The sequence below is a fragment of the Pteronotus mesoamericanus genome, unplaced genomic scaffold, assembly GCF_021234165.1.
Source record: "Pteronotus mesoamericanus isolate MK-2021 breed Mesoamerican mustached bat unplaced genomic scaffold, CSHL_Meso_final scaffold_174, whole genome shotgun sequence".
In the NCBI taxonomy this organism is placed as follows: domain Eukaryota; kingdom Metazoa; phylum Chordata; class Mammalia; order Chiroptera; family Mormoopidae; genus Pteronotus; species Pteronotus mesoamericanus.
The window spans coordinates 5,146,262-5,165,612 of NW_026555309.1; the positions used below are offsets into that span (position 1 = coordinate 5,146,262).

Below are 19,351 nucleotides of genomic sequence, written 5' to 3' on the forward strand. Positions count from 1 at the left end.
AGGTCACCAGGGCCGTTTTGACTGACTGAGTATCAGTTCTCTTCCTCCCTTACAGCCCGGGGAGCTGTGCAGATGGCCTTCCCAATAAGGAGAGATTCCCTCCCAGAGCCCTTTTTGGTCAATAATACACAAGACACTGTGCTTCCCTGCCAGGCCCTCCAGACAAATGAGAATGATGATACAAATCCTCCTGACTTTAGAGAATCAAATATGATAGTGTGTGAAAACTCTCTGTAAACCTGAAAGACACAGCAATAAAGGATGGAGGTTAATTCACCCCTACAGGACTTCTGATCCATTTGCTAAAGTGATAGATTAGTCCCTTCCTGATAATGGATTAATGGCAGATGTACAGCGTTAGAAGCTCTGTGGCTCATTAACCCATGACACCAGAATCTTAGTTATAAAAGTGAGCAACTTTATAGAACACATATTAGCAAGAACATTAACAAAATGATCAGGATTTAATGTTTCCTAATGGGCCATTATATCCTTTTTGTTCTTGAAGTAGATTAGAAAACTACATGAATCTGTGCCATAGAGATTAATATCATTCTAAAGAACTGGCATCAGAACACTAGTAAACACATGGGGATTTGTTCCCTTTGGCCTGGAAACTGGAATTCTCAGGAGGAAACACAAGCAAACAAACAAACAACTCAGAGAATAGCAGTTGTTAGGAGCCCAGGCAAAGTTTACCTGGAAATTAACACCTGCTACTGAAGCTATGTCTAATACAAAATTAACAAGGTAGCTATACCCACAGTTAAATGATCATTGTTTCGATTCTAATTTAAAAATTGCCCTAGCAAACAGACCTTTGATCAAGAAAGAGCACTGAATATTACGACAAACGAGGTTTGACTCTAGCTGAAAGTAGATTTATACCCAGAATGTGAAATGAGAAGACACCACAGTTCAGTCATCCTATAATTTTTGTATGTTAAATGGTCATACTTACATATAGAAAGAATATTCATTTCCTAGCTGAAGTATTTTATTACATTTTGCATATACTTTACTCAGTATTTTTCCTAAAGCATTATAATACCCTATAACACATTAAGCTTCTCAAATTCAGGAGCTGATTTTTTTATATATCTGCCTATGCTTTCCTCTTTGCTTCATCAATTAATGATTTCTGCATATTAACGCTGACATCGTTTCTTAAGGTATATAAATGTCTATTTGTACATCTGAAACAAATACAATATTGTGTTAACTGAAATTTTAAAATAACTTTAAAAGACTGTCATTGTAATGCAAGTCTTTTAATAAAACCAAAGTTGTGTGTTTTATTTTTTGTTACATGCTTTATTGTAATTCAAGTTGTATCTTTACAATACCAAATAATGAGTAATCATCATTCAACTGATTTGATCTAAGTTGATCAAGTTATCTTTAAGTGTCCAATATTTATATACACAACTTGATATTATTATTAAAGAATAAAGCATTCTATTAATTTGTGATAAGTATGTGTTTGTGTATGAGTATAAGAAATGAGCTTTGTAAGTAGAATTTCAAACCTTTTAAATTTACTAGAGAAATAATTATATACTTCCCCCCACAAAATTTATTTTGTGATGGTGAGTCAGATAATTCTGAGTATAATTCCAAGTATAAGAATCAAGTTTATGACTTTCAGAATGTGACTTTTTCTGATTTTCTCTTGAGGCTCCTTAATTTATAATGGTTGAATTCTTTGGTCAGTATGGTTATTACTTGTAAAACAATCTCAGTGAAAAAGGCTGTGGTAAATAGATGGACCGTTATTTGTGATATCCTTTGTGGAATTGTAAAATTGTACATATTTTAAAACTAAGCAATTACTTGGTATTTTAATTCTGGGATCATACCTAAGGGACTCCAGGTTAATTGACTAAACTCTGAAAAATGCGGTCAAACCAATTATTCATTGATGTTTTTAAAAGACATTTTAATACATCTTGTTTAATTCATGTAGCATCTTCCTTAATGAATTAAACCTATTCATCTGTGCAAACACACTGTTATTTATGTGAATATTGTTCATTAGCATGTGGTTGACAATATTCAATTGTGATAAAACCATTTTTCAGACTAGCATAGCATAGCACAGTAGGAGGCAGTCAACTTTTTATTTCAATGCTAATTCTTCTTCTCATTAGCTATCATTTAAAGCAAATTCATCATATGCGTTACAACCATTTTCTTTGTTTTCTTTCTTTACTATTTTCGTTCATATAGTACCTCCTCACCCTAAGATGTTTTGTCTTTGTTTCCTCTAATTCATTTATAATCTATGTTACATTTAATTCTTTACTACATATGGAACTGACCATTTGATTTTAAAGTGGGTATGCCATTTATTTTATATTTAAAAACCAGTTATTCATCGATGAACATTAATTACATACCCACTATATGTTTGGCTATGTGCTAGGCATTGTGTATACAAAATGACTCCATGCCAGCTCTTGAGAAAAATAAAAGCAGTGACAAGGCAAGCTATAAAAAGGTCCATTGCACCACAGTGTAGAAAGGGCCAAAGAACAAGAGGAGACAGCTATGCCAATAGTGGTAGTTTCTCCATTGACTAGGTTTCTGCTCCTCGGTGCACAAGATGCTGAGTTCATGGGATACTCGCATTACAAAGCTGGAGCCACAATAGCAAAAAAAAGAAAAAAAAATCAACTACAGACTGTTTCAGTCTAAGCTTGGACAGAGACAATAGACAAATGAAATTGGGTAAACATTGCTGCTGCTACTTCTATCTCAATAGTCCAGAGAGATCAGAATATGGTGCGTGATATCTGGTAAATATGAGGTGTAGAATATTCCTCAACATGTTTGCAAAGCTATGATTAACCTGTGTGTGATGTGGAAACTTAGAGAAAACTTGTTAGGAATCCTTCTCTCCTTCCTCTTTTCTATATAAGTTGAGCTCCTTATAATCTCTCCCCAGACCATCCTGCTTGCCCTAGTTGCAGAACAAGAGGCATGTGTGGAAGCTGGTTGGAGTGCAGAGCATGGGTGAGGAAGAAAGGCACAGAGGGCCTGCCATCACTTCATCAAAAATTGTAAAACCATCAGAAGCAAATAGCCTACTAAGAATGGATCCTTGATGCTAAAGTTCTTTAAATCTGTTCATTGTCAGCTCCTTTCATTGACTACGTGCCTCATGAGAATCTCTTGGTAACTAACCTTTGAGACTTTAGTTCACAATGAGAAGCCATAAAAATTTCTGGGATGAGCTAGTGCTATGAATCGTTGTCCTATGGTTAGCTGAAATCTTCCTTTTTTTCCTCTCAGCATCTGGCTTTGTCCTCAGTTGATTCTCAGCAAAATGTACACAAAGAATCCATTTGTCGTATGTTTTGACCAAGAAGTAAGTTTTGAGCATCACCAACACTGTGCTGTAGGTTGGTTAACACTCTCTCTAATCCTCTGAGTACATTTCTATCAGATGCAAGAATTCACCTAGCAAAAAATTATAATTCACACAAAACAACAAACCAAATGTACTGTTTCATGCGTAATTATGACCAAATTGAGTATTTACCAGACTAAGAAGCTGTATTTATATATCCTCAAAGCACAATTTTTTTTCAATACTCAAAAACATTATATAAATGGCCTAGCATGTTTTCCATAACAATCCCTGGTATTTTATGATGAGACAATAGTCCTAACATATTTATGCATTCATATTAAATTACAGGAATATATTTATTTCTAAATGTTCATAAATAAATATGTAGCGTGCATTGTGTGTGATAGTTATCTGAATTTGAGAGCAATACTCATGGTCATGAGGAAAAAAAATGACTGAACACTGTGAATTATTACATAGCTATACAAATTTTCAATGGAATTATTACTTGTAATTCAAATTCTGTCTTTCATTAATTGTATATAATTTAATGGAACTGACCTGTGGATTCCAAGTTTACTGAATGTGTCCTTATAAATTTCTCTTTTCTCCTGGGTCCAGGCAGTCAAACTTTCCCTAACAATGGCAGCCTTCATTTCACATCGGAGTTATGTGGTATCAATCCATCCTTACCCAGAATGCACCTAATGTATATTATGCATCTATCTTACCCCTTCTCTTCTTGACGGATCCTTACTGAGTATCATGGAATAATAGCACATACTGGTCTTTGTTATAAAGAGATTATAGGGAGGGATGCTCGGGAAACACAAAAAAATCTCCAATCCCAGTGCCTTTCTGCATGGCCTCTTCTGTCCTTGAGTAATACATCTCTTCTCAGAATCACATCTAGAAACTGAAAATTTAAATATATAACTTTTCCAAAAAGAGGTAGATGTACCTGATAGCATAATTTTTTGCTGAAGAATGCCTCGATTTTAAAACATAAGGGAACTGCCTGGACTTCTAAATTGAAATTTAAATCTTATATAATTTGCCTAAAGTATGATAGTACTGCTCCTTGGCACATGGCCTAAAATTAGAGAATATTAACCAGGTAGATGAAAATTAAACTCCTTAAGGATATGGGGAAAGTGCCAGTGCCAGGTTCACTATTTCATTTCTTATTTAATTAAAGCTTTAAAAAATCAGCCAATAGTCTACTCAGATTGAGATTTTTTTTTTTTCTTAACAGTGAGACTATGATTAGGATGTGAGGCAAACTGTGTTTCAGACTGATTTACCAGGCTCTGCACAACTGCTGCCTTTCAGGGCTACAGGTTTTTCTTCCTCAGCCAGACAGGACCCTTAAAAGCATAGGCTTTCACTAAAAAAAAAATAGATCTTTCAAGGAATGATAATTTTAACAATAAAAGGGAAAAAAATCATCTCCTGTTTGATCTGTTTCTGGAGAGTCTCCAAACTAACTTATGAAATGCTAGGCTTCAAAAACTGTACATTTCATTCCTAGGCTCAGAGAAAAAAGTTGGACCCATGATGGGTGAAGCATGATATCATATTCTGGTTACTGACTGGACCAGCCTTCGCTTTGCCTACCTTTGGCCCCCACACCAGGATTTTCAGTGTGTGCAGAGCTCCTGGTGAACAATATTAGTTTCAAATAACAAGTAAGATGTCACCAGACCTCATCCTTGGTTAACAAGATGCTCAAAGCATCAATCTTATAGGAAAACTATATCAGACTTTATGAGTCATTTTCTAAATAAATGGCTCAGAATTAAAGTAGTTCTAAATACCTTTGTTCTTCATTCACCAATATATTTTAATCTATATAGACTATATATTTTTAGACTATAAAGTGCTAATTAAGAAATAACAAAAATTTTTATACTGTGATGAATAGAGAATAATTACTGTAAACAGCTTTCCTGTTAAAAAGATGAGCAAGGGAAAAATGTATGCACTCATTTTCAGAGACAATTTGGGGACCTAATAAGATTTTTAAATTTATTATGATCTCTATGTATAGAGAGATTATTCTATTCATAAGGAAGAAACAAACCTGTACTGTTTGAGGGCGCCTTATGTTTAGACAGAGGAGAAACAGGACAGAGCATAGGTAGGCACTTGTGCCTGCATCCTATTGTCACTCAGACACAGCGATGATGTAGCCACAATAAACTGCCCAAGGTCCCTTGAAGATTCCAGCAGGCACGTTCTCCCCATGGAAATAATTGCAGCTCCTGGTGGAGGGATTGTTTGGAGGCTAGAGGCAGACCTGTGAAAGGGAGGGGTTTTTCTACCTTGTGTATATAATAGTATGTGTATTCATCTAGGCGCTTATGTATAGTTAAGTGTACTTTTGGACAAGTTGGATGTTTTGATTTAAGAGCAACCACTGTCTGGAAAAAGAACAACAAGGAATTGACCAATGATCTGTGAAAAGAAATGGGACCCTCTGATCTAACTAGTGAAAATGAATGAAGTATTGTTTGGAAAACTTCAGTTTCAACTTTAATTGAGGACGAGCTAAAAGTGGTCTTCACTTAGGAAAACTAAAATTATTGGGATTACTCATTCCTAGTAAGAATGAAATCATTTTCTTTCTAATATGAATTAATTAATAGCTTAAAAGCACCCTGAGCTCCTTACAACACTATGAAAGATAACCCCATGACTCAGCCATAGGGTTAAGAAAAAGAAAGAAAGAAAATAACCCTCATTATCATTCTCCCAAAAAATAATTAAATAGTAATAAAATAAAACTATTCATTGTTAGGCAATTCTTTCAAAGCCATTGGACTTTACACACTGTGGAATACCTGGCTAGTGATAATTTAATCTTGTTTAGAGGAAGGGTACAGAGCAAAGTTTGCAAAAAAGCATCTACAAATTTTGTATAATTACTTAAGTCATATCAAGAGACCCTTGAAGAGAGACAATAGTCTCAGAGTGAATATAAATAGCTACCATGGGTAGACTGCGGCTTTAATTTTCAGTTCAGCTCCTGCCCAAAGCAAAGTGAATAGCACTCACATTCACACATATATACATGCTGATGTTTGTATAGAACCCTAGAGACTCTAATGACAAATCAAGCAGTGAGAATGGGCCGATACACATCCAACTGCTATGATGAAAATCCACCCAGAGAGTTGTATTTGAGTCATTGTCTCTGAAACTTCCAGATCCCCAGGTGCTGCCTCCTGAAAGCCATCCAACTTGAGACTGATGGTGATAGATGAGAACCTACCAGAGAGGTTTTTACCACATCCACGTCTGCAGTTAATCAGACCTCTTTCCAGCCTCCACAATGATTTTAGCAAAGGAAGCAATTAAGAAAAATAGTCTTCTTTTGCAGTTTTAAACCACACCAACAGCCACATCCATAGGTCAAAAAAGACCAACATTGCTCTATCCAGCTACCTTTCAAAAAGGGAACAACTGAAAGAATTATATGATTTTTCCTTTTTTGTAAATAATTATATCCCATTAAAACCAAAATATTTTTGTCAAACAAGGAATCTTTTCCTACCAAAATTTGGAAAGACAAAATCAAGGTAATTCTTTGCAAGTGGTAAACTTAGGGGGGAAAAAAAAGACAATAGAAAAATTTCTATTGTGCAAATGAAGTAAAATGTGTGTGTACATGCATATGCATGCATGACTTATGAATACACCAAACTATAAATATAACCCATTAGTGCCAGTATGAAGCACAAAGGTAGCATATTTTCATGGTCTCAAAATTCTAATTAACATAAAAGGGAAAACATTGTAATTAAATAATTATTGATTAACACAAAGACAAATAAACCAGATGTGTTGAATGGGATTGGTAATTAACTAAGTAAACTACAGGTATTTAAAATTCACAGAGTACAAATAAAATGTATACTAATTTTTAAGAAATCATCTGTAGGCAAACCTTAATATATTTAGAGACAGCAATTACGTGCCATAAATTTCAATATCTGTGAATGTACGTTATACTTTCACAAATAATATTTGAGGCCTCACCATCACGAAATGATTTCAGTGTTCAAATGCCCAGTGTTTAGAAGGCTGTTGCCCCAGGCACATTCCTGATTCTGCCCTTTGAACCCGATAAACCTCAAAAGTAGACAGATCAGCATAAAAGGAGGCATGGCTAATGAATGGACAACTGAAAAGTAAACACAGATAAGACAAGGGGTGCTTGACATGTACAAGAAAAAAAGTTCTCCTGAGTATTGAAGTTTTTTGTTAACTTCTCACTGTGCTTTCCCCACCCAATTCCATGTAGCCCTTCAGTAAAAGTGGGCTTCATTTACATCATTTGCTCTAATGGAACTAATCATTTCTAGAGTCATTATCAGGAGCCTGGGAGGGTTTTTGTTTGTTTGTTTGTTTGTTTTGATTCCTTCCAGCAGATCTTTTAAAAAATACACAACTGGTATTCATATTTGATTTCCCAAATGGACTTTGAGTAAAATCCAGACTCTTTAGCGGTCCTGTTTCCCATGTCTTCAGCCTCTTCATACACTACTCCTGCCCTCACCTCAGCTTCACGTTCCTTTATGGGCCCTCAGTCGTTCCCTGGAATATGTAGGCCTCTTTGCCCTCTCGTAGTCTTTTCACTTGTAGTCTGTCTGCATGCAACTCTGTTTTCCCAAATCTTCATATGTCTAGTTCTTGCTTATCTAATAAGCCTTAGCCCAAATATCAGCCACTAGAGAAGACTTCTTTGACCACTCTTCATCACATCATTTTTTTATATTAGTTTTTGCAATGTATAATTATTTTTGTCTATTTGTTTACTTCACTACCTGTCTTCTTCACTAGAATACATATTTCATGAGGGTTTGGGAAAATATTTTATCTTCACTCTTAAACCCCAATGCATAGCTCATACTCGAAACTCCATAAATACATGTTGAATAGATAGATGAGTTTTTGTTGCTTTCCGAAGTGGTACAATGTAGGGAATTAAGCCCCAAAATGAAGACAAAAACTTGGTTACTTTTAGCTCTGGCCCTGGCCTATGATTAATGGTATAAGATTGAAAAATCCCAGCAAGACTGAGTTATAAAGATGAGAAACAGGAAAGCAAAATCATCAGTGGCCTCTCCTCACTCAGACTGCTCTCTATTTGCAGGAATTCTTATGGCCTTAAGAAAGTGAAAGCAAATGACAAATGCTCCCAATGGAAGCTTGAATACACTTCATGCCTATCTGTAAATGCTGCTTTTAATGTAGGAAAATAACATTTAATTGTTGATATATTTGAACTGATGCTAAATCTTTGTATTATGGACTCCAAACACTTTGCCCTTTATTATATAGATCCACATTGTTTTCTGAAATGTTTAGTGAAAGAAAACAATTAGAAATATAAGATTGTTTTAACTTTTCTAATTCATATTCTGAGATGACCAAGTTTTGAAAAGAAGTTTCAACTGGCATAAATTCTATTGTATAAATATAAACCCAAAGCTATCTCTAAAATTAAGCAAAATCTATTTTATTAAATACAGGTAGACTTCTCTTCAAGGTCACGTTTTCATGTCCAGATGGGCTGGCTTATGATAAAAGAAAGTGATAAGTCAAAGGAAATAGATAGCCATGTATAAACAAATGTATGTCTTTGAGCCACAACTAAAAAGAAAGGAAAAAGGTGAATATTATGAATAGATAGTACTCCATTTCTTGAAATAGAGAGGGTTAGCTAAAGTTAAACTAGATGCAATCTCAAAAAGCAGATGAGGAAAAGAATGAAGAAGAATGAGAGAGAAAGAGAGAAGCTCCTTGATTAATGATAAATTACACAGTGGTATACTATAAAAGAACTGAATATTAAAATGTTTTAGGATGTGAACTAACCCCAATATTGTAGGTGCTCCTTATGAGAAGAATATGGGCAAGCATGTCAACATATACAGTTAATGAACAACATTTCATAAAAATTCTAGAAACTCCTATTTTTAAATTCAAGCATTTAAATAAAAAAGAACAAGTTTGTAAATTACACTAATAAGATGAAAGAACTTTTATACACTATTTACTGGAATAGATATTAGGGGCAAAGCAGATATTCTGGAATAATTTTCTGTGAAGTTGGCACTTGGTGAATAGCTACCAGCTGGCTCTCTACGTATTGCCCCTGGTTCTGCTTGACCACCCTGGAAGCCATCTTCCTATGTTCTCACTACCTTGATTCCAAAACTTCATGAAAAAAATCCTGCCTTCTCAGTTTCCTCTTCTTCTAGTCCAGTTTTTCACTCCCAGTACTCTCCTGGCGTTGCATTTTGTTAGGCCACTTCTCCTCCACCAATCAGCAAACTCAATGGTCTGTTTTCAGGAGGCTTTTTGTCTACAGTGTTGCTCTCTTCCCTGAAATTCTTTCTTCTGGTGGCCTTCACATGCTCACTCTGTCTCCAGGCTGCCCTCACACCCTCAAGCCCTTCTGCTTTTGTTTCATGTCTCTCTTCTCTCTCCTTGCTTAGTTCTTCTTTGTTCTACAAACTGTCCCCTTAGTGATCGCCTATGCTTGCATAAATACAAATTCCATTGTTCATATCATTTAAGTTATAAAGAAAATGATGGGCATCAGTTGTCCGTTTATTAACTATGGTGTGCTTAAATTGTCACATAATAGTCTAATTCCAAGAACTGTAAGAGAAATGACATTTGAGCTACTCAAAATTTTTTTTATTTTTTTATATTTAAATCATGTTTATTCTATTACAGTTGTCTCAATTTTTCCCCCTTTGCCTCCTTTGCCCCCGTTTGTCCTCCACCCATCCCACTCCCCACCTCTCTCACAGTCAATTCCCACTCTGTTGTCCATGTCCATGGGTCATTCATACATGTTCTTTGTCTAGTCCCTTCCACTTCTTTCCACGATTGTCCTCTTTCCCCTTCCCCTCTGGTCACTTTCAGTCTGCTCCATGTTTCCATGCCTGTGGTTTATTTTGTTTGTTAGTTTCTTTTGTTGAATAGATTCCACTTATAGGTGAGCTCATATGGTATTTGTCTTTCACTGACTGGCTTATTTCACTTAGCATAATATTCTCCAGTTCCCTCCATGTTGTTGCAAAAGGTAGGAGTTCCTTTTCTCTTTCCTTTTTTTTAAAAAATGCAGATTGATTTTATTTATTTATTTGTTTAATGTCAAGATCCATTAAAAATATTAAAAAATTTAAATCTATTATAAAATCTCAGCAATTAAAACAACATGACACCAGCACAGAAATAATCAAGTAGATCAATGAAATAAAATGAGCATTCTAGAAACAAACATATATATCTAATAATGTAACATATGATTAAACTGATATTTCAAATCAATGGGGAAAATAAGGCTTATTCAACAAATATGGTGAATGGACCACTATTTCTTGAAATAAAACAAATATAAGGCCCTATTTCACACATTATACAAAAAATATTTAGGTGAGTTAAAAATCAGTATGTAAAATCTAAGGAATTTTAGGAGAAAATACAAAATAATATTTTTCTTACCCTGAAATAATATATTCAAACCCAGAAGCTATAAAGTAAAATATTGACAATATGACTATATTAAACATTTAAGACTACACAGTAATATACATTTTAAAAAAGTTAAAGGACAAGTAATATAATAGGAAAGTATTTGCAACACATCTAAAAAAGGTTTAACAGTTTTGGTTTGTTTTTTTTTTTAGGGCAAAAATTCTACAAACATTTAATCAAAAACTGGATAAAGAATACCAAAAGGTTATTTAAAGCTTTATAAAAATAATAGAAATAGGCAAGAAATATACTAAAACAGGTTTAGTTTCAACAAACAGTAAAGTAGCAGTTAAAAATGACACATCTATGTCACAATCAGATTAATAAGTATTAAAAATATTGGTGATATCAAGCATTGGCAACTCTGAAAGGAACTGGGTTCCTTTCCTTCATAGACTCTTTTTCTTCATCTTCTTAACACAGTCCCTTTAGCATATTTTGCAGTCCTGGTTTGGTGGAGGTGTATTCTTTTAGCCTTCTTTTGTCTGAGGAGCTCCTTATTTCACCTTCCATTTTAATCGAGAGCCTTGCTGGGGAGAGCAGTCTTGGTTGCAGGCCTTTGCGCTTCATGACTTGGAATATTTCTTTCCATTCCCTTCTGGCTTGCAGTGTTTCTGTTGAGAAGTCAGATGCTAGCCCTGTCGGGGCTCCCTTCTATGTTACTACCCCTTCCTCCCTTGCCGCCTTTAGGATTCTCTGTTTGTCTTTGATATTTGCCATTTTACTGATGATGTGTCTTGGAGTGGGCCTCACTGGGTTCCCCTTGAATGGGGCCCTCTGTGCTTCCTGGACTTGTGTGACTTTTTCTCTCCTCCAATGAGGGAAGTTTTCCATCGTTACTTTTTCAAACAGGTTCTCTATCCCTTCCTCCTCCTCTTCTCCTTCTGGTATCCCTATTATACAGATATTATTATGTTTCAGGCTGTCCTGCATTTCCCTCAATGCCTCTTCATTCTATTTGAGTCTTTTTTCATTTTCTTGCTCTTTCTGGGAACTTTTTTCCACCTTGTCCTCCAGCTCACTGATTCGGTCCTCAGCTTCATCTAGCCTGCTTTGGATTCCTTCTACTGTGTTCTTCAATTCAGAAATTGTATTCTTCATTTCATCTTGTCTCTTACTGATCATTTCTATGTCCTTTTTCATGCTGATATAGTTTGCAGTAAGTTCCTTGTAGTTTCCCTGTAGTTTTTGGTCATTCTCTCTGAGCTCACTGCACTCATGGAGCTTCCTTAGAACCGTTGTTTGGAACTCAATATCTGATAGTGTACTTACTTCTACTTCATGTAGTTCTCTTTGTGGGGATTCCTACTTTCCCTTCATCTGGGGGTTGTTTCTTTGTCTTCCCATTATTTGTGAGTCTCTTCTCTTTTGCTTCTGATTCTTAAGTTGATCTGTCTTGATTTCCTGACTTTGTGGTATGAACTTCTATGGTTGGAGACCACTGTTTTTACTTTTTGGATCTGCCTCTGATGATGTCCAATGTTGACCCTGTCTGACCTTAGGCAGTGTGTTTGAGATTTCCAGTAATCTACTGTTTGTGGCTGTCTCCTTCAGCTTTTAATCTAGTCACTCTGCACTGAGCAGGCTGGCTTAGAAACACCACAGGGTGGGGGCAGAGTCCCTCCCAGGGGCAGGGTTATTGGGCCCTCTCACGCTGCTGCTGCTCGGGGGAGTGATCTGTCTGAGCCAGATGGCTGCTGCCATATGGGGGAGGAGTCAGCACTGGCTTCCCACTGGCCACTCTCTCCATTCTCTCCCCAAAGCCTCCATCTCCAGTCTCTCCTCAAGTGTCTCTAGACCACACTGCTCACCCTTTAGCCAAGGATCTATCTGTGGCTGCCACTCTGCACTTAGCAGTCAGGCTTTAGCACCACCAGGCCAGGGCCGTCCCTCCTGGGGACAGGGCTATTGTGTTGCTGCTCAGGGGAGTGGTCTGTCTGAGCAAGATGGCTGCCGCCATCTGGGTAATGAGTCATCACCAGGATCCCGGCAGCCACTCTCCCAGTTCTCCCTTCAAAGCCTCCCCCTTCAGTCTCTCCTCCAGTGTCTCCAGCCCACCCTGTCCCACCTTTGCCAAAGCCCAGGGTAAGTGGCTGAAAATAAAAATTTATTCATTAGCCCTTTAAATGACTCTGCGTCTCCAGCCTCCTGCCTCTGGCAGAGAGCAACCCTGCCACTTTTCACAGCTGGCTGTTATCTGTGTACTTTATGAGCTCTGGTGCTGTAGGCTGGAGATCCCCACTTACGGTTTAGACCCTGCTCTTCTCAGAGGGATCCAACTGGCCATTTCAATACCCTTATGGTGCTTCTACGCGTGGGCATCCCACCCACCTTCTCGAGTCTCTGCTGCACTCCTTACCAGTTAGGTTGTGCTAAAGCTGATTCTTTGGTCTTTCCAGGTTTATAAGGCCCCTCTCTCATTATCATTCAGTTGTTTGTTCAGGTGATTTGTCCACAATTTAGTTGTAATTCCAGGTTGGTCCTGGGAGGAGGTCAGTGTGATTTCCACTCACTCCTCCGCCATCTTGATTCCCCTCAAAATTATTTTTAAGATTACTTTGTTGATCTATAGTTAAGTATTAACCTATGTATTTCCAAACTACCTGCTTTGATGTGGTAATGAAAAGCTCCCACAAAATAAATAATCTGTATTTATTTGTTTTCTTTATAAAGATTTGTTGTAGTTTCCTGTGTTGCATTTTCCTCTGATGTGCCTCATATATGAAAGTCAATTATCATGAGTCGAGGTTTTTTTTAATGTTTGAAGGGAATAAAAATCAAACTCAAACCTATGAGATAATTATATACCAAATTTAAGTAAGAACTTTGAACTTTAAGTAAATTGGATGCTATTGCAGAGATAGGAAAATCTCCTCCCCACCCCTTCATTATTTAGGCTGATCTAATCAAACTGACACAGGACAGATTAATAGGAGGGGAGGAAAAACAATTTAATTTATACATATGGAGGTTTCACAGAAATGGTACCTAAAGAAATGTCCAAAGTGGGCATCTTTTATACTTTTTATACAAAGAAAAATAAATAACTTTGTGAGGAATTGAGAGGGCAAAGAATCTTAGGCTTAGGTGCTTAACTACTGATGTATCTAAGTTGAGTTTGAGTTTAGGATAGTAAGTTAGTAAAGAAGTAGCCAGGTTTGTTTACATAGACTCTGGGCCCTTAATTCCCTATCTTTGATCATAAGAAATTCTCTGTACTTCCTGGAACAGGTAGGGTACCTTTCACATAGGGAATTTATTTTCTGCATTCAGGGGACAGAGAGAAAGGTCAGAATGTTCTTCTTGCACTGACTGTTATTCAAGTAACTTTAATTCAAAATAATCAGTATGCCACTTTGTCATGCTTTGGGGTGGCCTGCCCTTAACCCCAACATAATATTGTTCTCATTCAAATTTTCATAGAATCATTGCAAAGAATAGTGCAGTTAATAAATACATTATAGTGCCAACAAATTGAGAACCACACTGAGAGATTTTATGAGTGTAACAAATGCATATTATTAGTTCATAAATTTCACTTCTGTTTTATTTATATAATTTTAATTTAGTCCAAGCAACATTGAAGGGAACTTACAGTTATGCAATAGAAATTGGTATAAATTTTGAGATTATGCTAGTTCATCCTGAACCTAATGAATTCTATTAAAATGGGAAATAAGAGTTCTTCTGTAGTCATCAAGACTAACTGCAAGAGATTAAACTTGATGGCCAGGAAAGGGAGCAGCCAGTATACAGTTTGCCTGCAAGTAAATTGCCTTGTGTTAAAACTTAATTCACTAACTAAAGCAATTATTTTTCTATAATATTTTCCCTTTAGAGGGTTCCTGCAAATGACTCATGTAGCAAGCCAACAACCAAAAAATGATATAAATGTCTTATTATCAATAAAGTGCTGTAACTGTGAAGGTAATTGAATGATATGTGTAGCAAACTAACGACCAAAAAAAAAAGAGGTAAAGTGTTTTATTATTGATGTAATCAAGGAATACTTATAATGGTACTTTGAATTCCTGTGTTTAGGAAAATCAAAAACTGTAGAGTAACTGCCTACTGATGTGAACTGGAAATATTTCTAATCTCATGAGTCACATACATATACGGCAGAGAATGACAGGTGACAGTTTCCCCACTGTCCTGCTTAGAGAGCTCTCATTCTGGTTTTTTCAGTCCTGGCCACATGTGAGTTCAAGGGCTTTGCATTTCACACCAGCTTCCCCCATGTTTTCAGAGTTCTAAACTCAATTTCTGGCACTTAGAAGCACCCTACACACTGAGGCCAAGACAGTCCTCTCCCTACTGCAGTGGGCAGAGCATTGCTTGAATTGCGCAGTCATTGGGCAGCCCCTTGGCCACTGAGCAAAAACCATGCATGGTGCCTACTCCAACATGTCTCCATGGCACTAACGACAACAGAGCTTTCTTGAAGTGGCAGCTTGGAAATCAACTTAAGCGGACCCTGCTCCTGTGTCCACAGCCTCCCTGCAAGTCCAAGGTCCTGGTCCCTGGGTCTCCTTGACCTGATTCTATCATTACACCTTCTCCACTGCTCTGCACAGGCAGGAAGCAGTAATCTTTAGTTTATTTGGGAGTCTAGAGCATGGTTCCATATGTATTCTGTTCCATCTATTATTGTGACAAAGTCATCATGATCTTAGTCTTTCATGCTGACACTCCACAAATACTAAAGGGCATCTCTTGAGGATGTGCTGTTGTCTCTGTTAAGAGTTCTGAAAGGTTATTTTTATATGTATGTGTTGAGGATTTTCTTCTTTGTTCTTTTGCTCTGGCTGTGATGGAATTTTCTAGAAACAACTGAGGTAGAAAAACCTAACTCCCTTCAAAGTATGAAGAGTTGTAAGGGTTTGAGAGGAATACACAGTAAGCAATGAAGTAACACCAGGTCATACCAAAAGGTACAGACTACACAGGATCAAGTTCTGGCCAGCCACTAAATAAGCAATTTATTTAATTTATTCATTAATGAAGTTGGGCACTTTATTCTATCTTTCTGTGACTTACTTTTTTCATATGTATTAATTTCTTATTCCCTATAACAAGTTACCACACACCTGGCGTCCTAACAGAAAATTCATTCTCCCAAAGTTCTAGAGGCCAGAAGCCTAAAACCCATTTCACTGGGCTGGAATCAAGGTGTCGGCAGAGCCATGCTCCCTCCGGAGCTTTAGGGGAGAATCCTTTCTTATCTCTTCAAGTGACTGCTGACATTCCTGCGCTTGTGGCTGCATCACTCCAGTTTCTGAGTCCATGGTCACATTGCCTTTTCCTCTTCTTTCTTGTATCTAATCTCCCTCTCCCAAGGATATATGTGATTGCATTTAGGCCCTACTCAGATAATCCAAGATAATCCTCCCATGTCATAATCCTTAAAACTCTATGACAAAGGATTCATGGACAAGGACAACAGTGTGGTGATTGCAGGGAGGAGGTGGGTATAAGGGGGTTAAATGGTAATGGAAAAAATACAATAAATTTTGTTTTAAAAAACTCAATGACATCTTCAATGTACTTCCATAGTGTTAAAGTTCATATGTTCCAGGGAGTGGGGCTTACATGCGTATTGTGAGGACTGTTATTCAACCTACTGTAAACTGGGTTGAAAATAGTATTGGGTTGATAAAATTAAATGATATAACATATGAAAAATGCTTAGAAAAATGTCTACATACAATAAAACCCTCAATAAATGTTAGCACAGGATGGTGATATTGATGATGAAACAAGAAAATGCAGACAAAAAGTTTAAAAATGAACTAAATAATTTAAAATGAACATATGTAGAGGGGTGTCATCTCTGGATTGTTGATGTATACTAACCTTAAAATGTTATTATTCAAAACATTGTATCTCTACATTGAACAATTATTACCCCACAGTTTAGGTGTATGATACATGTGCTTCTTGTTTCATCTTTGTTACTTTTCACTTGAAATTTAAATCATCGTTTCAACAATTTCATCCATCCTGAACTCTCCCTAAGGTAAATATCAAAGATATGATGTGATATGATTGTTTCCTTTTGATCTTTTGTCTCCTGCCCACCTAGGATACAGATCTAATGACATTCAACATTTCTGTGCACCGGTCATGGTGGCGAGAACACGGGCCTGGCTGTGTCCGACGAGTGCTGCCCCCGTCAGCCCACGGCACGATGGACGATTACACGTATGTCTCCGTCACAGGCTGCATCGTCGACTTCCAGTACCTGGAGGTCATCCACAGTGCCATCCAGATACTACTCTCTGTAAGTGTCACATTTGTGCCATTTTCTGATTGGGAATCTCCTTTACTGGCATTTTATATCTAAACCTTCTGTCCATACCCACCTGGTAGATGGTGCCATCAATAAGCACACAGAGAAAACCATGTAAGCAATGGAAATAGCAGCAATTATGCTAAAATTAGTTACACATAATGACAGGTTGATATCTTTTCTAATTCGTATCCAGACACTTTGTCTTTAGAACCAGTTAGTTGCTGTAGTTTCTTACTTGAGATACAATCCCAGTTTTAGTTATCACAGTTTCCCAGGAGTGGTGTGTTAGCCACCCATGGCCTTGAGGTCTTCTACTTCTGCTTCTACTACAGCTTCTCCTCATGAATTCTTGTACTAATGCACATTAGTTCCAGAAAAAGGTGATGTAAACACACCCAGTGATTTGTTCAGCCTAATAAACTCCATATTGCAAAAAAAATTATTCCTTAAGCAAACAAATTCTTCCAGAGACTCTTGCACATTCTAGTACCTAACTCTCAGGGTTAGGATACAATTTAATATAGAGGAACAGAGAGAAAATGGCTTGATTGGACCACAGAAGATTTGTGTGCCGGAAATTTCTTAAGTTAATTTCTTTCCACTACACTATCCTATCCACAGTTTGATCACTAAGTGGAGTAGAAACTAATTTAAGATATATACTATCATCAGGAATGCTATTGCTTTGAGATCCAGCAAGTATTTGACATCTTGTTTGAGTGAACAAAGCCATTTTTAACCATGCTTTCCCTTAAACTAACCACCTCATTCCTGTCCATCTGGTTCTAGTCAGAAAGAAAGGTATAGGCTCAATAATAAAGTAACAGATGACAGAAATATAGGAGCTGTATGTCAGTGAAGAATGTACCTTGGAATTATTTCTAGAAAGAACTTTGAGAAATCCTTGATATCGTTTACTATATTTGTTATCTACTGCTGTATAACATAACTCTCCAAAATGTAATTGCTTAAAATAATACCAGTTTATTTCAAGAATTTGGGTAAGGCTAAGCTGGGCAGCTCTGTTCCACCTGATATTGGCTAAGGTCACCCCTGTGAACCTTTCAACCAGGAGCCCTTCTGGAGATAGAACATCCAAGAAAACCTCACTTGGATGACTGGTGCTGGATGTTGGATAAATTCTTCTCCACATGGCTTCTCTTTTTGCAGAAAACTTGACAAGCTTCCTTACAGCAGGGCACCTGAGTCCCAAGAGGAGCCCAGCATGCACGCGTTTTTCAAGCCTCTACGGGCATACCTCATTTTATTGCACTCCACTTTATTGCACTTTGCAGATATCTCGTTTTACTAATTGAAAGCTGTGGCAACCTTGCATTGAGCAAGTCTATTGGCACACTTTTTCCAACAGGCTCAGATGTTGGTTAGCATTTTTTAACAGTAAAATATTTTTAAGTAAGGTACGTACATTGTCTCTTTAGACAGAATTCTATTGCACACCTAATATAAGACAGAATAGTATAAAGATAAATTTTATAAGTACTAGGAAACCAAAAATTTTGTGACTTGCTTTATTGTAGTATTTGCTTCATTGCAGTGGTCTGGACCAAACCTCCAGTATCTCTGAAGTATGTCTTTACTTGAGTAATGCTCATTATTGTCCATTTAGCTACAAGCCCTCACATAACTGATACGACCAAGCCCTGAGTCATTTTGGAAGGAGGTTATGGAAAGGTGAGAATATTAGGAAACATGGCTCATTTGGGGCCACTTTGGTAGTGGTCTTACCTCATTTACTTACTCTATTAATTGTCATTCTTTAATCTGCATGTGTCGAGTTTTAAGATAGTGTTTTGTAAAGTACATTTTAATCAAATTTTTTGGAAAGACTAACAATTCAAATTTTTTAAAAATTAAAGATCTCTTAGCATTTTTGTTCAATAATAGCCAAATTTGACTCTGAATTCAAAGAAGGAGGTTGTACCTCAATGCCGAGGAATTTTCATTCAGAGTTTTAACAGGGAATCTGTTTGTTCTTGGTTCCTATAGTCATTTTTAAAATATAATGTACTGTCATTTGTCAATATACACTTATCAATTTTTTCCTATTCTCTGGTCTTTCTTTAACTAGATAGATAGACAGATAGACAGATAGATAGAGCAAAAGTAGGTTTACAGTTGTTCAT

The 19,351-nt window shown here is 36.8% G+C and overlaps 1 protein-coding gene across 1 annotated transcript in view; it reads left to right on the forward strand.

Annotated features, from left to right (window-relative positions):
* Window positions 1-19,351, forward strand: part of NKAIN3 (sodium/potassium transporting ATPase interacting 3) — a 527,170-nt gene that overhangs the window by 377,770 nt on the left and 130,049 nt on the right. The window contains 1 exon segment of the mRNA XM_054590189.1: window positions 16,998-17,195. Within this exon segment, the coding sequence (XP_054446164.1) occupies window positions 16,998-17,195 (198 nt within the window).